The 18,745-nt window shown below is 40.1% G+C and overlaps 3 protein-coding genes across 3 annotated transcripts in view; 2 read left to right on the forward strand and 1 right to left on the reverse strand.

Annotated features, from left to right (window-relative positions):
* LOC102193378 (keratin, type I cytoskeletal 20-like) overlaps positions 1–3,004 on the forward strand; it is a 4,169-nt gene extending 1,165 nt beyond the window's left edge. The window contains exons 2-8 of the mRNA XM_013911512.1: positions 167–249; positions 448–604; positions 796–957; positions 1,059–1,184; positions 2,251–2,480; positions 2,570–2,604; positions 2,708–3,004. Coding sequence (XP_013766966.1) covers positions 167–249; positions 448–604; positions 796–957; positions 1,059–1,184; positions 2,251–2,480; positions 2,570–2,604; positions 2,708–2,814 — 900 coding nt within the window. The 3' untranslated portion in view covers positions 2,815–3,004. The remainder of the gene's footprint in view (positions 1–166; positions 250–447; positions 605–795; positions 958–1,058; positions 1,185–2,250; positions 2,481–2,569; positions 2,605–2,707) is intronic.
* Positions 3,005–10,781: 7,777 nt separating this feature from the next.
* LOC102208903 (keratin, type I cytoskeletal 13-like) lies at positions 10,782–13,002 on the forward strand. The gene is made up of 7 exons (XM_013911547.1): positions 10,782–11,361; positions 11,538–11,620; positions 11,709–11,865; positions 11,976–12,137; positions 12,235–12,360; positions 12,455–12,672; positions 12,769–13,002. Exons 1-7 carry the CDS (start codon positions 10,873–10,875, stop codon positions 12,878–12,880), a joined length of 1,347 nt encoding a protein of 448 aa, XP_013767001.1. The 5' UTR covers positions 10,782–10,872; the 3' UTR covers positions 12,881–13,002.
* A 2,878-nt stretch (positions 13,003–15,880) lies between these two features.
* krt98 (keratin 98) lies at positions 15,881–18,561 on the reverse strand. The gene is made up of 8 exons (XM_005735751.1): positions 18,189–18,561; positions 17,814–17,896; positions 17,532–17,688; positions 16,966–17,127; positions 16,748–16,873; positions 16,390–16,610; positions 16,180–16,202; positions 15,881–16,043 (listed from the first exon to the last, which is right to left on the reverse strand). The coding sequence occupies exons 1-8, from the start codon at positions 18,519–18,521 to the stop codon at positions 15,943–15,945; spliced, it is 1,206 nt and encodes a 401-aa protein (XP_005735808.1). The 5' UTR covers positions 18,522–18,561; the 3' UTR covers positions 15,881–15,942.
* Positions 18,562–18,745: the final 184 nt, after the last annotated feature.

Below are 18,745 nucleotides of genomic sequence, written 5' to 3' on the forward strand. Positions count from 1 at the left end.
GATTTGAAGGGTTAGAACCCGTTGTACGCTATGTGACTGATAGATGGCATCCAAAGAAAGCTGAACTGCTGCGGAATGCAAAATAATTTGCTCAATATCAATAAATGAAGAGTATAGCCTATACGCGGTCAGAATTTCAGACAGTTTATTCATTTTCTCCAATTAGATTGCAAGAAGATTTGCAGAGAACCAGGCCATCCACGTGCAGCTTGACAATGCTCAATTGGCAGCGGAAGACTTTAAAATGAAGTAGGTTTACATTCCTTTGTTGCTCCGTGGTATTTCTTTCTACCCCATATTACTTTATACCAAATATGAAAAGAAATCCCACTACATTTGGGAGTTTTTGTTTTATTATTTATTTTTTTCTTTTGAGACCATACAATCGTTACCCCCATCAAAATCGTGAAAATAATGGCATCTGAAAGGGCTGCTTTTCTTCTGTAGATATGACATGGAGATGAACTTGCATTTGACCGTGGAGGCTGACGTATCCCGTCTCCGAGCAGTCCGCGACAGCTTGACTCTTGGCATCAGTGACTTGGAGCTAAGCATAGAGGATCTGAAAGCAGAGCTGGCGCAAATGAAGGCGAATCACAAGGAGGTAAAAGGCGTATAACAGAAAAACAAACCTATTAAACACTGCTAAAGAGATTGCGTGAGTCAATGCTTTCCATGGTGCAGTGTCGCCATCTGCTGGTGGTGGAAGCGCTTACACTTCTGGATGGATTGGAGATTTAAACACTTTTTTTGTTGTTGTGTTTTTTGTTTGTTTGTTTGTTTTGCATGTTGCAGGAGATGAGCCAGTTGAGCATCCAATGCAGTGGCTCTGTAAATGTAGAGGTGGACAGTGCACACTCTACAGATTTGACAAAGGTCCTGGAGGAAATGAGGGAGCAGTATGAAACTGTGGTGAGCAAGAACAAGCTGGAAGTCGAGAAATGGTTCCAGTCGAAGGTGAGGTTCCTAAAATGTTCAAAACGACTCCGGTAGATCCTTTAAAAAAAAAAAAAAGTTCAACTTTTCTTATTGAATTTTGAATGCTTTCTTTTAAAAAGGTGGAAATTCTCCAGAAGGAAATCATTGTTTCCCAAACAGATGTGAAAACGTTTCACAAAGAGTTGTCCATTCTGAAGAAGACCTACCAAAGTTTGATGATAAGCCGGCAAAGCGCACACACAGAGGTATGGAATAACAACCCAAAAGTACTGGATATGAAGGTTTTGTAACTGAAGCCAAATGCACATCGCAGTGTTAGGTCTAATAAACTCAGCTTGCTGAAGCTACGAAGTAGCAGACCCGCTCTTTTTTTCTCATATTGTACCTATCTCTGGTATCTTGGTGACACAGCTGCAAGCAGAGGAGGCAGGAAAGAGAAACAAGGAGAGGAGAGACAACAAACAAACATTGCCTTGGAGGCTCATTTAAAAAATAAAATCAGTGTTCAACACTACGACATAACATAACTGCCGTATTTTATGAACTCACATGTGATCATGACCTTTCAATATTTTTTAACTAAAATCATTGTGACATTTTGCAATGTGGCAAGAAACTCAAGACGGTTGAAGTGAGAGAAGGAAAACAGGATAAAAGACATGCTGTGGAAGAGAGACAGAGATTAATAACAAGTGTGGTTCAGCGCAGAGAGGTCTATTAACACATAATGAGTGAGAACGGTGACTGAGCAAGCAAATGAAAAAAAAAAGAATCCTAGAATATAAAATGCATCATCTGAAACAATAACAGAACACTAATCACCCCTTAAATGTTCAAGGAATTAAGAGTTATCTGCTATTTTAATTCCCCCTGTTTATAACAGTCATGAAAAACCATATTCATGAACTTATGAATTTCAAAATAATGTTGGTGGTGTATTTCTGCTCAAAAGCTGAGTTAAATGAGAAAATATCCAAAAGTATGTTGCAAAAAATCAAACAAACACATGAAAAAAACATTAATAAAACAAATAAAGGACAAATATACACATAGCTTGCCTATATTTGATTGGGAAATGCTTCATACTGGTTTACATCAGCAGATGTCGAGCCTGGTTAAAATTACTTTTGCTATTTGAAGCACATTAGGTTCGTAATGTTTTAATTGTTAGCGCAAGGGGAATGATTAAAAAATGTAATCAGTTTTTTCCAAACATATCAGGACATATATTAATTTGCTGTAACAGAGAGGAAGTGATTCTTCCCACTGACTGTACTCACATGGAGCTGTTGTAACCTCTCTGTCCTGCAGATTACATGCCTACAGGAAAATTTGGAGGAAGTGAAAAGTCGCTATAGTCTTCAGCTTCAACAACTGCAGTTCACCATCTCCACCCTGGAGACTGAGCTGCAGGAGCTGAAGGCCTCTCTTCTGCGGGTGCAAACAGAATATAATGAGCTACTGGACATCAAGATGAGGCTGGAAATGGAGATTGCTGAATATAGGAGGCTGCTGGAAGGAGAGCACTATGAAAAAAAGGAGTAAGAAATTAAAAATGTATCTGTTTTTAATCCATTATCAATTAAAGCAAACAAAAATGTTTTTAAAAAAATGTTTACGCTCTTCTTAGGGTGGTGGTCATCAGCAAGGTCGTAGAAGTGGAAGGTAAGAATCTCCATCACTCACTGAACCAGAACTTCAGATCTTGTCGCAGTAAAACTGAATTAAGCTCTTTACACTATAGTGATGCGATGCATTGTTTTTGCAGAGCGTAAACCCCACATTGAAAAACGAGTGAAGACAATCATCGAGGAAATTGTTGATGGACAGGTGGTCGCCTCCTCTGAGGCCACCCAAGTGGAAACAGTTCAGTAACCTGTGCTCCCCTCACCTGAGCTTCTAAGTTGTTAAAGTGCATGCTAGTTTCTTCTGGGTAGTTCTCTTTGTTTTCATCTCATTATAAATCTAAACATTGCAAAATGCAGAAAATGCTCATCTTTACACAGTGCACGAGCCTTTGGATAAGTATGAAACCAAACTATGAATAAAAGGCAGAAAAAAATAATGATGATTGACTGAGTGATTGTATTTCATTCCAATATATACCGCAAATGAAAAAAATATCACTATCATTATTTTTTATTCTGAGTTATAAATGTGTTTTCACATCCAGAAGAGGAGTATATTTTGAATACTGACCTTGCTTTGGGATCATTTAATCACAGAGCTAACAGAATCAACTTAAAATATAAAGCCACGGTCTCCTGTACTTTTCTTGTTTGGCTACTGAGGTAAAAATCACAAGAGTATGTGAAAACAAATGATGTATTTAGCTTGTAATTTCATATTTAACCACCAGGTGTCGCCTTTTATTTTCTTTTTAAAAGTGGTCCTGGCCCAACTTCAGTGGATTGATTGTATAACCTTATTTTGCTAAAGTGGAAACAGATTGTTGCTACACAAGAGACTTCTAGAAGCATGATCAGTTTCCCTTACAGAACAATAGACAAAGATCTGCAAAGAGCATAAAAATGAAGGCGCATTACAGATGCTATTTCCGAACTGTTGGAAAAATAGGTGACACTGGATCACAGGCATGGAAACACACAAAAGAAAGGAAAGAAATAAAATATCACAGAATACCTGTGTTATGTAAGCTTGTGCTCTAAGTATGAGTGAAGATGATGTTTGATTCATCACAGGCATCTTTATTTGGGTGGAGCTGAATCAAGTGGAGGCTTGAGATCTACAAAAAGCTTCTCAGTGCTTTGATGAGTTAATCTGCTGGTTAAAATGACTCAACCCAAAACTGCCTTCTTTTTGGTGCTTTTGTATTCCAGTACTTTGCCACACTGGTCAATCCTAAGTGCTATTAAACGTAATTATCGCCCTTAATTGTAAAAGTGAACCTTGCTGTTTCAGCTGTTTTCTACACAAAGAAATATCAAGTTAAGGCGAAGCAGTCATTCATACAATTCATCTAAAACTAACCCTGAGCATAAGTAGTTCATACAAAATTGTACAATTGTTGGACCGTATGCAACTTAGGTTCCTAATTTATGTGCATAAGGTCATGTTTTAAAGTGAAATTCAAATGTTACATTTACCTCAGGGGTTCAAATTTATGCATAATTCCAAAAGCAAAATGCAGTCACATATGGTGGGCAGATTCTCAGTGCACGTGTGTTTTTCTGTTGCACTCAGTCTGTGTATGTTTGATAAAAAAAAAACAGAAATTGTGTATTTTACTTGCTTGCTTGCATTACAGAGGGAATATTAGTACGGCATAGCATAGATATTGTGGGGTTTGACTGTGTGCACATGGTCTCTTTATCTATATCCCCAAATTTTTTTATGGTAAAAAAAGCAAATCTGTCTCAGTGAACATTGTTATGCTGTCTCTGCTGTAAATTTCCAGACCTATTGAATGAGATATTCCTTGCTATAGAGGGTGTGGCCAGTCATTGCAGGGCACTGGAAGAGGCAACAGAGACCAGTTTGGGCCTGAATCATAATAACTCGAAACATTCTCAGAAAAAAGTACCTTATTGCACCTTTAGACATATCACAGCGTGGGCTGGTACCGTCTGTGGTACTGTCATTTTAACCATGACATTGTCTATTTTGTACCTTTGTGGTTTGTACGTTACAAATGTTTCCTGCTCATATACAAGCCACATATATGCAGTGATAAAAAAGCATACAGCATGACTCATTAACTTGTAGAAGTCTCTTTAGCAGCAGTAACTTGAAGTCACCTGTAACTTTATCTGTTTTTTAGATCTTTGTGGAGGAATTTTGGCAAACTCATTTGTACATTGTTGGTTCAGTTCTTTGAAGTTTGTGGGTGTTCATTTCATGCACAGCTCTCAAGAGCCTGCCACACTATTTCAATCAAGTTGGGGTCTGGATTTTGGGCCATTGCAACTCCTTGACTCTTTTCTTTTTCAGTCATTCTGTTGTAGATTTGCAAGTGTGCTTGGGATCATTGTCTTTTTGCATGACACAATTTAGGCCAAGCTTTAGATGTTAGTATCACATTCAATTCTAGAATACTTTGGTATATGGTCGACTTAGTGACTGCAAGGTGCCAAGATCCTGTGAGTGGAAAACAATCCCGCATCATTACCCCTCCTTGACCATGCTGACAGTTTCTATGAAGTGCTTGTGCTGATATGCTGTGTTTGGTTTGCCTAAAACTGTTCTGTGCATTCTGAAAAAACATCTCTTTTTTGGTCTTACCTCTTCACAAGACATTGTTCCAGAAGTCTCGTGGTTTGTTCAATGGCAACTTTGTAAACCTAAGCATTGGAGCCATATTATTCTTTCTCCTGAAAACCCTTTCAAACAAGCCACATTAGTTTAGTGTATTGAATTGTTATGATCTTAACATGCTGAGGCCTGAAGAGGTTTTCAGACTTTAGGCTGTATTTGCTGTCCACTCCTGGAAAGATTGTGACTTTGTGCAAAAATACACCTGAATGCACCTGAAAATGAACCACAAAAATGTATACACGACTGGTTGCAATAGTTATATTTGTGTAGACTATACCTGTAGAGAATGAAACTGACTTTCGCTGTACCTGTAAATCTGAGAGTGCACACATGGAGAAAGGCAGATGAGCAAAAAAACCCCCAAATGATTCTGTAATGAATCATCAGAACTCTCGCTTTCTTGCCTAAAGGGGGGAGATATTGTTTTATACTGGCTCATATGTAACATACTCAAACCCAGGAAAAAGCTCTCTAAGCTATTTGATCATGTCACAGCACATTTTAAACATGGTGTTCCTGTTCTCACCCCAAGCTGCATTTATTTCTGTCAATGAGGCACTTTATACTCAGGCTTGAACACGCCTTTGACATTCCAAGAAACTGGATACGTGACACTGTAAATCTGTCAGAAGAGTTATGGACACGGTTTTTGGCAAAAGTCCAGTAAGTTTAACTGCAAGTACATTTCTCCTTCACGCTATATACAATAGTCTTCCACAATGGCATAAATGTAGTGAATATTGTTTTTAGTCTTATCTTCTTAAGATCTGATTATGGCTTTAAGTGATTGGCATCAGCACTGGTTCTCAGGAATATCTCAATTACAACCATTCATACTTCATTCATAATTTCATACTTCACACAACAGCTCACCTTGCCCTACACATACAATTACGCTAATCAACAGAACTGATGTAAAACCACAGCACGGTTTTTACTGTCAAAGAAAACAAGTGTGCAAATTGTTTCGCAATCAACAAGAGCGTAGTAGGCCCACACCCGAAGGCAACGGGTGACTTTTTAACAAGCGAACATTTGACACTTTTTAAAATATATATTTAGTACAAGACCTTGAACAAGACCTTTGTGAAAATTCATTTTTTATTTTGATTTTTTCCCCCCCATTCAACATAATTACAAATGCAATTCCAAAAAAGTTGGGACCCTGTGTAGAATGTAAATAGACACAGAATGACAAGATTTAGAAAATCTCCTAAACCTATATTTTACTCACAATAGAACACAGAAGGGCAATGTTTTTCACTATGTAGCATCGGCTGTCTTCTTTTAACAGCAGTCCATGAACACCTGGCAACTGAGGAGAGCAGTTGTTGGAGTTTTGAGACAGGATTGTTGTCCCATTCTTGTTTGATATAGCTGCCCAAAGTCCTGGCTCTTCTGTGTTGTGCTTTTTGTTTCATGATGCACCTGATGTTTTGAATTGGTGAAAGGATTGGAATGAATGTGGTTTAGCATACTATACTAAAACACATACTTTACCAAAATATGAAAAATCTTTGCCTGAAAAAGATATCAGCATTGGTGGTGCCTTTTCAGAGGCAAGCTCGCAGTTTCATGGCAACTAATCCTCCCCAGTGCAGAGATGCAGTCTTTCAAACTAAGCATTGATGGCAAGCTGGACGGACCCTTTCTGCTTCAGTCCAGAGAATGGAGTGTTAATATTGTCCAAACCATGGAACAGTTTTTCACTTTGCCTCAGTCCATTTTAGAATGAGCTTTGGTGGTCCAGAGAAGACAGTGGCTTTTCTGGATCATGCTCATATATTCCTTCTTTGTGGCACGATCCAGCTTTAACCTGTATTTGTGGCTGGCACAGCGAATTGACAGGATCATGCCTGCTTTTAACGCAGCACCACCTGAGGGTGATCGCAAGCATCTAAGTACTGATTTTCAGTTCCCTGTGCACAGAGATTTCTCCAGATTGTCTTTTTGATGATATTATGTGCTTTAGATGAAGAAATATTCAGTCTTAAGTTATACGTTGAGTTACACTAAATGGTTTTTTTTTCAGGAGATTGGTGAACCTACACTGATCTGTACCTTTGAAAAACGCCTCTCTAAGATCCTCTTTTTAAACCTAATCATGTTACTAAACTGTCGCCAGTTAACCTAATTAGTTGTATTTTCCTCTACCTGTTTCTTTTTAATTCCACTTACTTTTCCAGCCTTTTCCTGCCCCCATCACAACTTTTTAGAGAAGTGTTGCAGCAGTCCAATTCAAAATGGACTCATATTTTCCTTAAAATAATACATTTCCTCAGTTTAAATGTATGACTTGAATTCTATGTTCTATTGTGAATAAAATAAGTGTTTGTGCTACTTTTCTTTACATTTGGATTTGCATCAATAGATCATCTTTTATGAAAAAGGGAAGTGCACTCTTGGGTGTAGAAGTTAGTGGTTATATTGGAGAATAAAAATCTTGGCTAATTGCTAACATAATGCTGACGGCAGGGGTGGCAAGTTTTAAAACACCTCCAAACTAACCAAACTAACTCTAATACTTCTTCATGCAATGTTTCATTCTAGCACAAGTAAGTAAAAATATTTAAGTGAATGCACTTTGTCATGTTGTGTAGCTTTCTATTGAATTCGTGATCTACAGATCAGTGAGTATGAGATTCCTGTCTGTGCAGGTTTTGCCTAATGCCTAAGGAAACATGAGCTGTTCATCATTTTGACAGGATTCTTGACAGCAGCCAATTAGCCACATTATTAAAATGTTCATACCTAGAAGTTAATAAATGTTCCTTTGTACTCTCACAGTAACAAATTTATTTTCATTCAAGTAATTTATTTATTTTTAAATCAATTGTGTTGGTAGTAATATAGTAAGTCAGCGTTACTGAATCACTTTCATGACACTGACGCTTGTTGCTAAAAATGTTCTGTCATTTACGACACATTATTATTTCTTTAACATTTGTTTTTCTGACCAATCTTTTTGCATGTTATACACTCTAAAATGTTAATCAGCAGAAAATCCAAAAATATATACACTCAACAAAAATATAAACGCAACACCTTTGTTACTGCTCCCATTCCCCATGGGATGGACGTAGAGACCTAAAATTCATTCCACATACACAATATAACCATCCCTCCCAAACAGTGGTCACAAATCAGTCCAAATGTGTGGTAGTGGGCACATCTGCCATATTGAGATAATCCATCCCACCTCACAGGTGTGCCACATCAGGATGCTGATCTGACATCATGAGTAGTGCACAGGTTTACCTCAGACTGCCCACAACAAAAGGCCACCCTGGAATGTGCAGTTTTGTCTCACAGCAAAATGCCACAGATGCCACAAGCAATGAGGGAGCGTGCAATTGGCATGCTGACAGCAGGAATGTCAACCAGATCTGTCGCCCGTGCATTGAATGTTCATTTCTCAACCATAAGCCGTCTCCACAGGCGTTTCAGAGAATATGGCAGCACATCCAACCGGCCTCACAACCGCAGACCTCGTGTAACCACACCAGCCCAGGACCTCCACATCCAGCAGGTTCACCTCCAAGATCGTCTGAGACCAGCCACCCAGACAGCTGCTGGAACAATTGGTTTGCACAACCAAACAATTTCTGCACAAACTGTCAGAAACCGTCTCAGGGACGCTCAACTGCATGCCCGTCGTCCTCATCGGGGTCTTGACCTGACTCCAGCTCGTCGCCGTAACAGACTTGTGTGGGCAAATGCTCACATTCGATGGCGTCTGGCACGTTGGAGAGGTGTGCGCTTCACGGATGAATCATGGTTCACATTGTTCAGGGCAGATGGCAGCTGAGAATGTCCCAGTTCTTGCATGGCCAGCATACTCACCGGACATGTCACCCATTGAGCATGTTCGGGATGTGCTTGACCGGCGTATACGACAGCGTGTACCAGTTCCCACGAATATCCAACAACCTTGCACAGCCATTGAAGTGGAGTGGACCAACATTCCACAGGCCACAATTGACAATCTGATAGACTCCATGCGACGATGTGTTGCACTGCATGAGGCAAATGGTGGTCACACCAGATACTGACCGGTTCTGGGTCCCCAGACCCCCAATAGCGCAAAAAAACTGCACATTCCAGGGTGGCCTTTTGTTGTGGGCAGTCTGAGGTAAACCTGTGCACTACTCATGATGTCAGATTAGCATCCTGATGTGGCACACCTGTGAGGTGGGATGGATTATCTCAATATGGCAGATGTGCCCACTACCACACATTTGGACTGATTTGTGACCACTGTTTGGGAGGGATGGTTATATTGTGTATGTGGAATGAATTTTAGGTCTCTACGTCCATCCCATGGGGAATGGGAGCAGTAACAAAGGTGTTGCGTTTATATTTTTGTTGAGTGTATTTAGCAAATGACATGAAGGGATAAACTTCATCTAAGTGATTCAAGTGCACTATTTGTTATGCTCTGTGCACATAAATTATCCTCTGTTATGAATAACCAGTCAGCATCTTAGATATAATTTACAGCTGTTTAGCACATGCAAGAGACAGCTTTGCAACTTGCAAATGATTAGCAGCATCTGGTTTTGCTAAGTAGTAATTGCTAAATCTACTGTGTATGTGCAAGTTCTGCAGCAGTCATTTCTGTGAGGCAAAGGGAAAAAAGAAGAAAAGAATATAAAGACACTATAGAGTAAAGAGAAAAGGTAAATGCTTTGCAATTTTTCAAACCTTTCTAACATTTGCACCAGACTGATGTGGAACCGTTGAGCAAAATCCCCCAGGGTATTGTAAATGACTTAAAATTGGTGTGGAGAGATGGAAAGAAGCAAACAAGCAAGAGCTTGTTCTTATTCGGGCATGATGCATACGTCAAAGTACAATGCCAAGAAAAGTCAATAACAAGCAAGCACATTTCTGGTGAGCTTTCCAGCAGTGCAGTGCCAAATCTTGAATAAGGCTAAGTCTTCTTTGACATCTATAATACTCTGCTAGGCAAACCTGCAGGCTATTGCAGGGCAAAATGAACAAACACATAAAAGATGATATTTTAAGGTAACATTGAGGGAAAAAAAGATGTGTGAGAATAAGTGTGCTGCTGGCTGAGAGTCAAGTAAAAAAAACAACTTGTGTTTGCAGTGCTTATTACCTTGGGAACAAAACAGGTGTGGCTTGCCTGGTTTGGCTCTTTTTTTCAAAAGTTATGCTACAAAATTAATGAGGTCCCATCACCTGACAGAACAGTTTTAACTGTATAACTAACTTGAGGCACATGTTGATGGGTGTGGCAGTTTTACAATTTACACAACGTTCTGCAATAATAAAGATACTGGTGTCCTTATGCACAATAATATCGAACAACGGAATACAGAATAATATTGAATGAAATAATGACAATATTCAGCATGAATTGAAGCCAGTTGTAAAATTTGGATACCTTACAAATGCAGTAAATACTTAATCCTACTTTCTCCTTTTTATGATTGCACAAAATGCATATCTGTGTGAACACTTGGGCTGAACACCCATTTTAGGTAATGCTCCTCCCTTTGTGCCTGCATGACACCACCCACACTGAAGGCAGCAGCAGCTTTTTGCAGCATAAAAAGGGTCCAGCAGCAGAGCTGTGCATCTCAGCCATCTCCGTCTGTTCAAGGCAGTCAGACCACCTGAGCAACCTTCACAATGCTGTCTTTGTCATCATCCAATAGCAGTTATTCTGGGCGCTTTGGCGGTTCAGGCATAGGTGGAGGTGGAGGCAGTGTCCAAAGGATGTATGCTAGAAGCGTGCACGGTGGTGCAGGTGGACATGGAGCAAGAATTTCGGTTTCTGGTGGTGGTGGTGGTTTTGGTTTTTCCAGTGGAGGTGGTGGTGGAGGTTTTGGTAGCGGTGCAGCCTTTGGCGGCAGTTCAGGCTTTGGTGGTGGTGCAGCCTTTGGTGGTGGTGGTGGTGCAGGTTTTGGCGGCGGGGATATCAATGTTGGTGCCAATGAAAAGGCCACCATGCAGAACCTGAATGACCGCCTGGCCTCCTACTTGGAGAAAGTGCGCAAGCTTGAGACGGCCAATGGTGAACTTGAGCTCAAGATCAGGCAGTTCTTGGAAAATAAGACCTCCCCTTCAGCCCGTGACTACTCAGCTTATGAGGCCACTATTGCTGACCTACGAGATAAGGTATGTCACATGAGTAGTGAATCTGAATGCTACACCACGTTTTAATTTATTGTGAAATGCATGAACTTTAAGAAGTTGCTTTTGAAATATAAGTCAGAATGAGTTGTTTTTAATGTTTGCACAAATATAAAGACATGTAGTAGTTATTTAAAAAATGGTATTTCATAATCACACAGATCCGGGATGCCATTTCTGTCAATGGAGGCATCTTTCTGGCCTGTGAGAATGCAAAACTGGCAGCAGATGACTTCAGAACCAAGTAAGGGATAGTAGTGGTTAAATGCTGTTTACACTAAACAAACACAGAACTGTTGAGATGAAATATCTGATCACTTGTGGCCTTGCAGGTATGAGAACGAGCTTTCTATGCGTACATCAGTGGAGGCAGATATTGCTGAGCTGAAGAGACTATTGGATCAGCTGACACTATGCAGATCTGACCTGGAGATGCAGATAGAAGGCCTCAAGGAGGAGCTCATTTTCCTTAAGAAAAACCACGAGGAGGTCAGTAGAAAACAGTGAACAGTCATTCAAGAAAATTTAAAATGGAACAAATTTATTCAACTGTACAATACAACCAACTCAATTAAAATACTGAACCATTTTTCCACCAGGAAATGGCAGCAATGAGAACCCAGATGAGTGGTCAGATCAATGTGGAGGTGGATGCAGCACCACAACAAGACCTGAACAGTGTTTTGGCTGAGATCCGTGACCAATATGAATCTATAACTGCCAAAAAAAAGAAAGAACTTCAAGCTTGGTTTGATCAAAAGGTAAGACTGAAGAAGATCTGATTTTCAATGCATAGATTGTTGTTCAAAGTTATTTAGTGATATATGAACTTTGCATTGAGTCTCATGTCTGTTGCAGTCAGATGAGCTGAGCAAAGAGATGACTGCGAACACAGAAATTCTGCAAACATCCAAAACAGAAATCACTGACCTCCGTCGCACATTGCAAGGCCTGGAGATTGAATTACAGTCACAGTTAAGCATGGTAAATAAAATCATTTGGCTTTATTCGAACTCATTCACTAATCCCAGCTTCAGATTTTTGACAGATTTTCTTTACCCCTTCATTTCTTCAATAGAAAGCAGGTTTGGAAAACTCTCTGGCTGAAACAGAGGCACGGTATTCTATGAAGCTTCAAGGCCTCCAGATGCAAGTAACAGGCATGGAGGAACAGTTGATGCAGCTCCGTGCTGATATTGATCGCCAGAGCCAAGAATACAAGATGCTCCTCGACATCAAAACTCGCCTGGAAATGGAGATTGCAGAGTATAGGAGGCTGTTGGATGGAGAGGGCAGGTAAGAAAAATGAAGAATTCAGCCCTTTCACCATAAGCTAGTTCTGCAAATTTAAATCTTAAACTGATTTTAACACCAACTCTGTACTTTTCACAGCATCCAAAGCTCTGGATCTTCCAGCGTCACCAATAAAAAAGTGGTTGTGATCACTGAGGAAGTAAGCAATGGCAAGGTGGTGTCCTCCAGTACCCACACCACCAGTCCCTAAACTGTCTCAAACAGCAAACACAGCACAACTTCTGGAGTACACAAATTCCACATCTAAGTCACTACTACATCCTTCAAATACTAACGTGATGCAATAAAAGGCTCTCAGTTTGCTGACTGGAATTTTGTCTTATTTGTGTTTACTTAATTTCAAATGTCATGATAGTGACAGTTCCACAGTTTTTCATCAACCAAGAAGGTATTTTTAACAGGTATATTTATATTTCATAAGGTATTTCATGACATTGGTGAATACTAAGATAATATTAGTATTTTGAAAATATAAACTTGGCTGAGAATTAAATTAAACATAACAGCAAATATAAAGTTGCAGCCTGAGGCCATCTTGCTAGATAGAAAAGCTAAAAGTAATGATTACTCAGGACTGTGCCTCTTTTCAAAATTTCCATTATGACACATGAGCCTAAGATGTTTTATAGTCTTTAGAAAGAGAGCAATAAAGTAAAACATTTCTGAACCTGTTGAGTACACGATGACACAAAAACATTTAAAAACACGTTACAGTCAGCATTTAGACTTTATTTCATATTTGGAATAGAATAGAATAGAATAGAACAGAATAGAATAATCCTTTAATTGTCCCACAGGGGGAAATTTGGGTGTTACAACAGCCAGAAAGACACATATACAAACAAACAGTACACAAGACAGAACAGAAACATACACATTTTTTACATGTTTGCATGAAGGACAATGGTTACCAAAAACTGAGTACCATACTGTTACTAAATTAAATAAAATTAAATACAGATAAGAGGCAATCCCTGGTTATAGTGTGAATCGGTTTATAAAATAGTGCAAGATACAGCGCTGATGTAAACATCTATGATTGTTGGGAGCAGTTCTGATTGTACTGTCTGACAGCTGCAGGGAGGGAGGACCTGCAGAAACGCTCCTTCATGCATCTAGGATGCAGCAGTCTGTCACTGAAGGAGCTCTGCAGTTCAGCAACATCTACATGCATGGGGTGGGAGACTCTGTCCATCAGAGATGTTATTTTGGCCAGAGTCCTTCTGTCTCCCACCACCTGCACAGGGTCCAGGGTGCATCCCAGAACAGAGCTGGCCTTCCTAATGAGTTTATCCAACCTCTTCCTCTCAGCTGCAGATAAACTGCTGCTCCAACATACAACACTGTAAAATATGACAGATGCCACCACAGAGTCATAGAAGCGCTCCCTGTACTCCAAATGACCTCAGCCGCCTCAGCAGGTAGAGTCTGCAATGACCCTTCCTGTAAAGAGCATCGGTGTTGTGGCTCCAGTCTAGCTTATTATTCAGGTGAGCACCCACTATCTCTATAAGAGTCCACTATCTCAATGTCCACTCCCTGGATGTTCACCGGTGTCAGTGTGGTGGGTCTGCATCTCCAGAAATCCACTACCAACTCCTTGGTTTTCCCAGCGTTGATCAGCAGGTGGTTCTCCTGACACCAGTCCACAAAGTCCAGAGTCCACTGTCTGTACTCTGAGTCGTCCTCACCTGTGATGAGGGAAAACGTGTGTATGACATCAAGAATCAACAAGTTTTTGTTCATTAAAATTAATGGATCTTCCCACCCCTAACATATGTGATGTGAGCAAAATGTTCACCATGTGGATTCTGATAGACTTCTCCGTCTCATTACACGTGATTAAAGCTGCATCAACCAACATTTTGCCACTAGGGGGCAGGGAATGTGTGCATCAACACTAGCAAAACAGTAAGCAAACAATGTCTGTGCAATCAGAAGAAACAACATTATTATTATCATTGAATCTCTTTACTATAAACCGATCATTATGTCACTCCATCATTAACCCTCTCAAGGCAGGCGTTGCCGATTTGCAACAGTTAAAAACTAACAACCTGATTACCCCACATACATATTTTATGAGTTTTTTTTACTCAGAAGTACCACTGCAGGACTTGGTTGTGCATTAGCAACAAAAAGTTTAATTTGAGCCTGAGAGGGTTAACCCACTCTTTCCTGGCACTCCCTGTACCTACACCAGGCAGAAACTATTATTATACTCTGCAATTTTACTTCTAAGTTTATAAGAAGTTAAAAAAAAGCCTTGAGGCGACTTTTGTTGTGATTTGCCGCTATATAAATAAAATTGAATTGAAATTGAATTGAATTAATCAAGCTTGGTAGAGATGGGGTTGAGAATTTGTTTAGTACCTGCTCTAAACTAATTTTAACAGCTTGTTATTTTTTTCCTTGTACTTGTCTTCAGGAGAGATAAATTTATTTTTTGTCAGAAGAAGTGTCTCATATGTATAAAGGTTGTTTAGTTTGAGCTTACAGTTTTTTGGTACTCACTGAATTTGATTAACCAGGGGTTTAAGGAACAAGAAAAGACTTTACATTACATAAAACCCTATTTTGTACAGGTTTATGATAAAGTATCTTGGTAGTCAACATAGACTGAATGTAAAAAGACACTGATATGTGAAACCCTGTTTTAAAGCCTAAATGTTCTGTCTCTCTCACTGCATTTTTCACTCCTGACAGCTGGGATGGGTTCCAGTCCCATTACCCCACAACCCTGAATTGGAGAAGTGGTTGAGAAAATTAATGGAATTTCATTAAAATACTTCAACAGGCACCAACACAACATACATGACTTTGAGTGACTCAAATTTGCCGAGGCAAAGCTTAACAGACTGCTAACAGCTACAGCCACGTCAAAGTTTTCCAGCTGTCAGTCATAACCTCAAAGCCTGTCTGCTTAAATTAAAGCATTATTACAATTTAAAAGGGTGGCTTCTTAATAAAACCAACCCCTTTGTTGTTACGAAAGGAGATTGGCTACAGAAAAGGGGCTTAAATTCACCTTAAAGCTGCAAAATTGACAGTTATTTCTGGTTTTTCATGTCATGCATATGTTAAATAAAACCACACTGACTAATGCCACATGCACATCTACTATAAAGTGACAAAAGAGATGAAAACCTACATAATAATTTTACATTTATGTAGACGCCACACATGAAACTTTAATTCAACTGCATGATCTTTATTTTTTGATCATTCATCCCATATTCCACGAGCTTCTATCTATTCATCCCTAAATTGACCCAGATTATCAACGGTCTCGCTGGTCTGCACCACCCTTCCATCCACAATTTTCTCCACCACTGTGATGACCTTTTTGACCACTAAAGAAAAGAAGAGAAAAAACAAACATGATAAATTCTCAAGACATTTCTTAAAACTGTATCTAATGTAAATTTATGATATAATTTGGACAATTAAAAAAAATGATACGAATGATACAAAAAAAACCTTTCTTGCCTTTTTTTGAGCTGCAATAAGTGCTGGTGCGGATGGGGGGTGGGAGAGAAATCATTAGTCTGAATCATTCATATCATAAACAATTTCAACAAAATCAACAAATGTAGATTTTTCCCCCTCTGTCTCTAATGTTCTCTCCCCTGACTCATGATTTTCTCATCATATTTTCTCATTTTTCTCCACTGCCTCTTTCTCTTCACTAGGTCTTACCTGTCATCCTCCCCATCCAGCAGCCTCCTGTACTCTGCAATCTCCATCTCCAGCCTGGTCTTGAGATCCAGCAACATGTCATATTTGTGCTTGTTGTCGGTGATACTGCTGTGGATCTGGGAAAGCTGATCCTCCAGGCTTTTGACCATATTCTGAAGGTTTGTTAGCTTCATGGCATAGCGTCCCTGGGTCTCTGCCAGAGTTCCCTCTAGAGATGTTTTCTGTTTGAGTTTCAGAAGAAAATTGTTCAGTGAATAGGCAGTCAGCAATTGTGTGACATACTGCAAACATTCCCGTCATACTTAATGGACAGATAAAATGACATCAGTTCCAGTGACATTAAACTGATGTGTGTTACCATGGTCAAATGGCCCTGCAGTTCAATCTCCAGTCTCTGGAGAGTGTTCCTCAGCTCTGTAATCTCTCTTCGTGTTGTGACCAGAACCTCAGTTTGTGTTTGCACTTCCTGCTCCACTTCTGCAATCTGAGCAGAAACACAACATCATAATATGTTTCACTCCAGTTGAAAGATCACTTCATGGAAATAATAATAATAATAATAACTTCACTTCTCACCTTGTTTTGATACCACAATTCGAGCTCTTTGCTGTTCTTTGCAATCACACCCTCGTAGTGCTGCCTGATCTCTGCTATAGTCTCGTTAAGGTCTCGAGAGGGAGAAGCGTCCACGGATACATTAACCTGGCCACCCATCTGAGTCCTCAGTAGAGCCACATCCTGCAGAGTTTAAAGGGCAATAAAATTTCACAAAATATTTCACAAAAAAATCCCAAGTCCTCAAAATAATCTACCTGTTGTTATGATAGTCATGCGTGTTTTTGGCTCTTTAATCTGCATGTGTGTTCATGTGTGTGTGGTGGGTGCGGGTGTTGAACAAACAGAAGCAATGAGGTAATGGAGAAAGAGAAGAATACATGGAAGTGTGCAGAGAGAAGAGGGGCAGCAAAGGGAAAAGGAGAAGGTGGCAGAGCTGTTTATAAAAGCATGAACCTAACACTGCATTTCCTCTGTATTATCAGGGGTAAAACATGGGTCATGTGTGAATTATGAACAGCCAGCCACAAAAGCTTGCAATGAAAAACAGATGTGATCTCATAAGGTTGCCCTCTCAGTAAACTCGCCTCTTCGTGGTTTTTCTTGAGGCTAATGACGTCTTCCTTCAGGGTTTCATACTGATTCTCCAGATCCAGCCTCAATAGGTTAAGATCATCCGTTAGCTTCCTCAGACCAGCAATGTCTGCTTCCACTGCCAGTCTCATGGCCAGCTCGCTTTCATACCTGAGTGAATTTCACACAAAATGTCAGATGGACAAGTCAGCAGGTTATCACAATCAGAAGCTGTGAGTCAGACATGTGTACGTGTGAATGTAGAAGGCTTATAAACATACAGAGGGCACACTCACTTCACTTTAAAATCATCAGCAGCCAGTTTTGCATTGTCAATGTCCAGGATGGTCTTGGCATTGAGCATGGAGGCAATACAAATCTATGAGTGGGCAAAAACACATGGAAACAGTCAGAAAACAATCAAGCTCTTACTTCAGGTAACAACATTTGAGTTCCTCTCTACACCTGTGCTGCTTCTCTGTGTAATTAACATTGTAATATTCAGGACTTAACTTAACTTATGGGTCAGTATCTAAGTCTTTGACAATGATGAATGAGCTCATCTAACTGAAAAGTTAGATACCAAAAGATACCTCTTCTGTTACACTTACAATGAACATTGACAAGCAGGAATTGCTCAGGCAGACTCTTATCTGTATCTTTTCTCTTACCTTTTCCTTCAGATCCTCGATGGTGGCGAAGTAACCCGAGTAGTCACGGGAGACCACGTTTCTGCTCTGGTACCACTCCCGGATCAGGTTCTCCAGGTGCTCATTCTCCTTCTCCAGCTTGCGCACCTTATCCAGGTATGACGCCAGACGGTCATTCAGGTTCTGCATGGTGGCCTTCTCATTGGCCCCAACATGGAGGTCGAGACCATCAGCAAGATTCAAGCTTGGTGTTCCACAGCTCATCTGGGATGAAGAGATACGGACTCCACGACCTCCTGCTCCACCATAGACACTCATGGTGTTCTGCTTGAAGCTTCTTGTCCTCATAGACATGTTGAAGGGTCTTGATGTGAACCAAGTAGGATAACTGGAGTTGATCTGCAGCTGAGTGCCTAACTTTGGCATTGTGGTTATATAGTTGCCAAAGTGGGATGGGCCTTGCATACGCTGAAAGGTAAGAATGCAGTTGACAGCTCAACCCCCCCACCCCTCTATGCAATCCCTCCATCACCATGGGTGTGGTGACCAGTGGGCAGGGGTTCATTCACCTCTTTTCA

This window comes from Pundamilia nyererei, unplaced genomic scaffold (assembly GCF_000239375.1).
Source record: "Pundamilia nyererei isolate P.nyererei 1_Seehausen unplaced genomic scaffold, PunNye1.0 scaffold00065, whole genome shotgun sequence".
In the NCBI taxonomy this organism is placed as follows: domain Eukaryota; kingdom Metazoa; phylum Chordata; class Actinopteri; order Cichliformes; family Cichlidae; genus Pundamilia; species Pundamilia nyererei.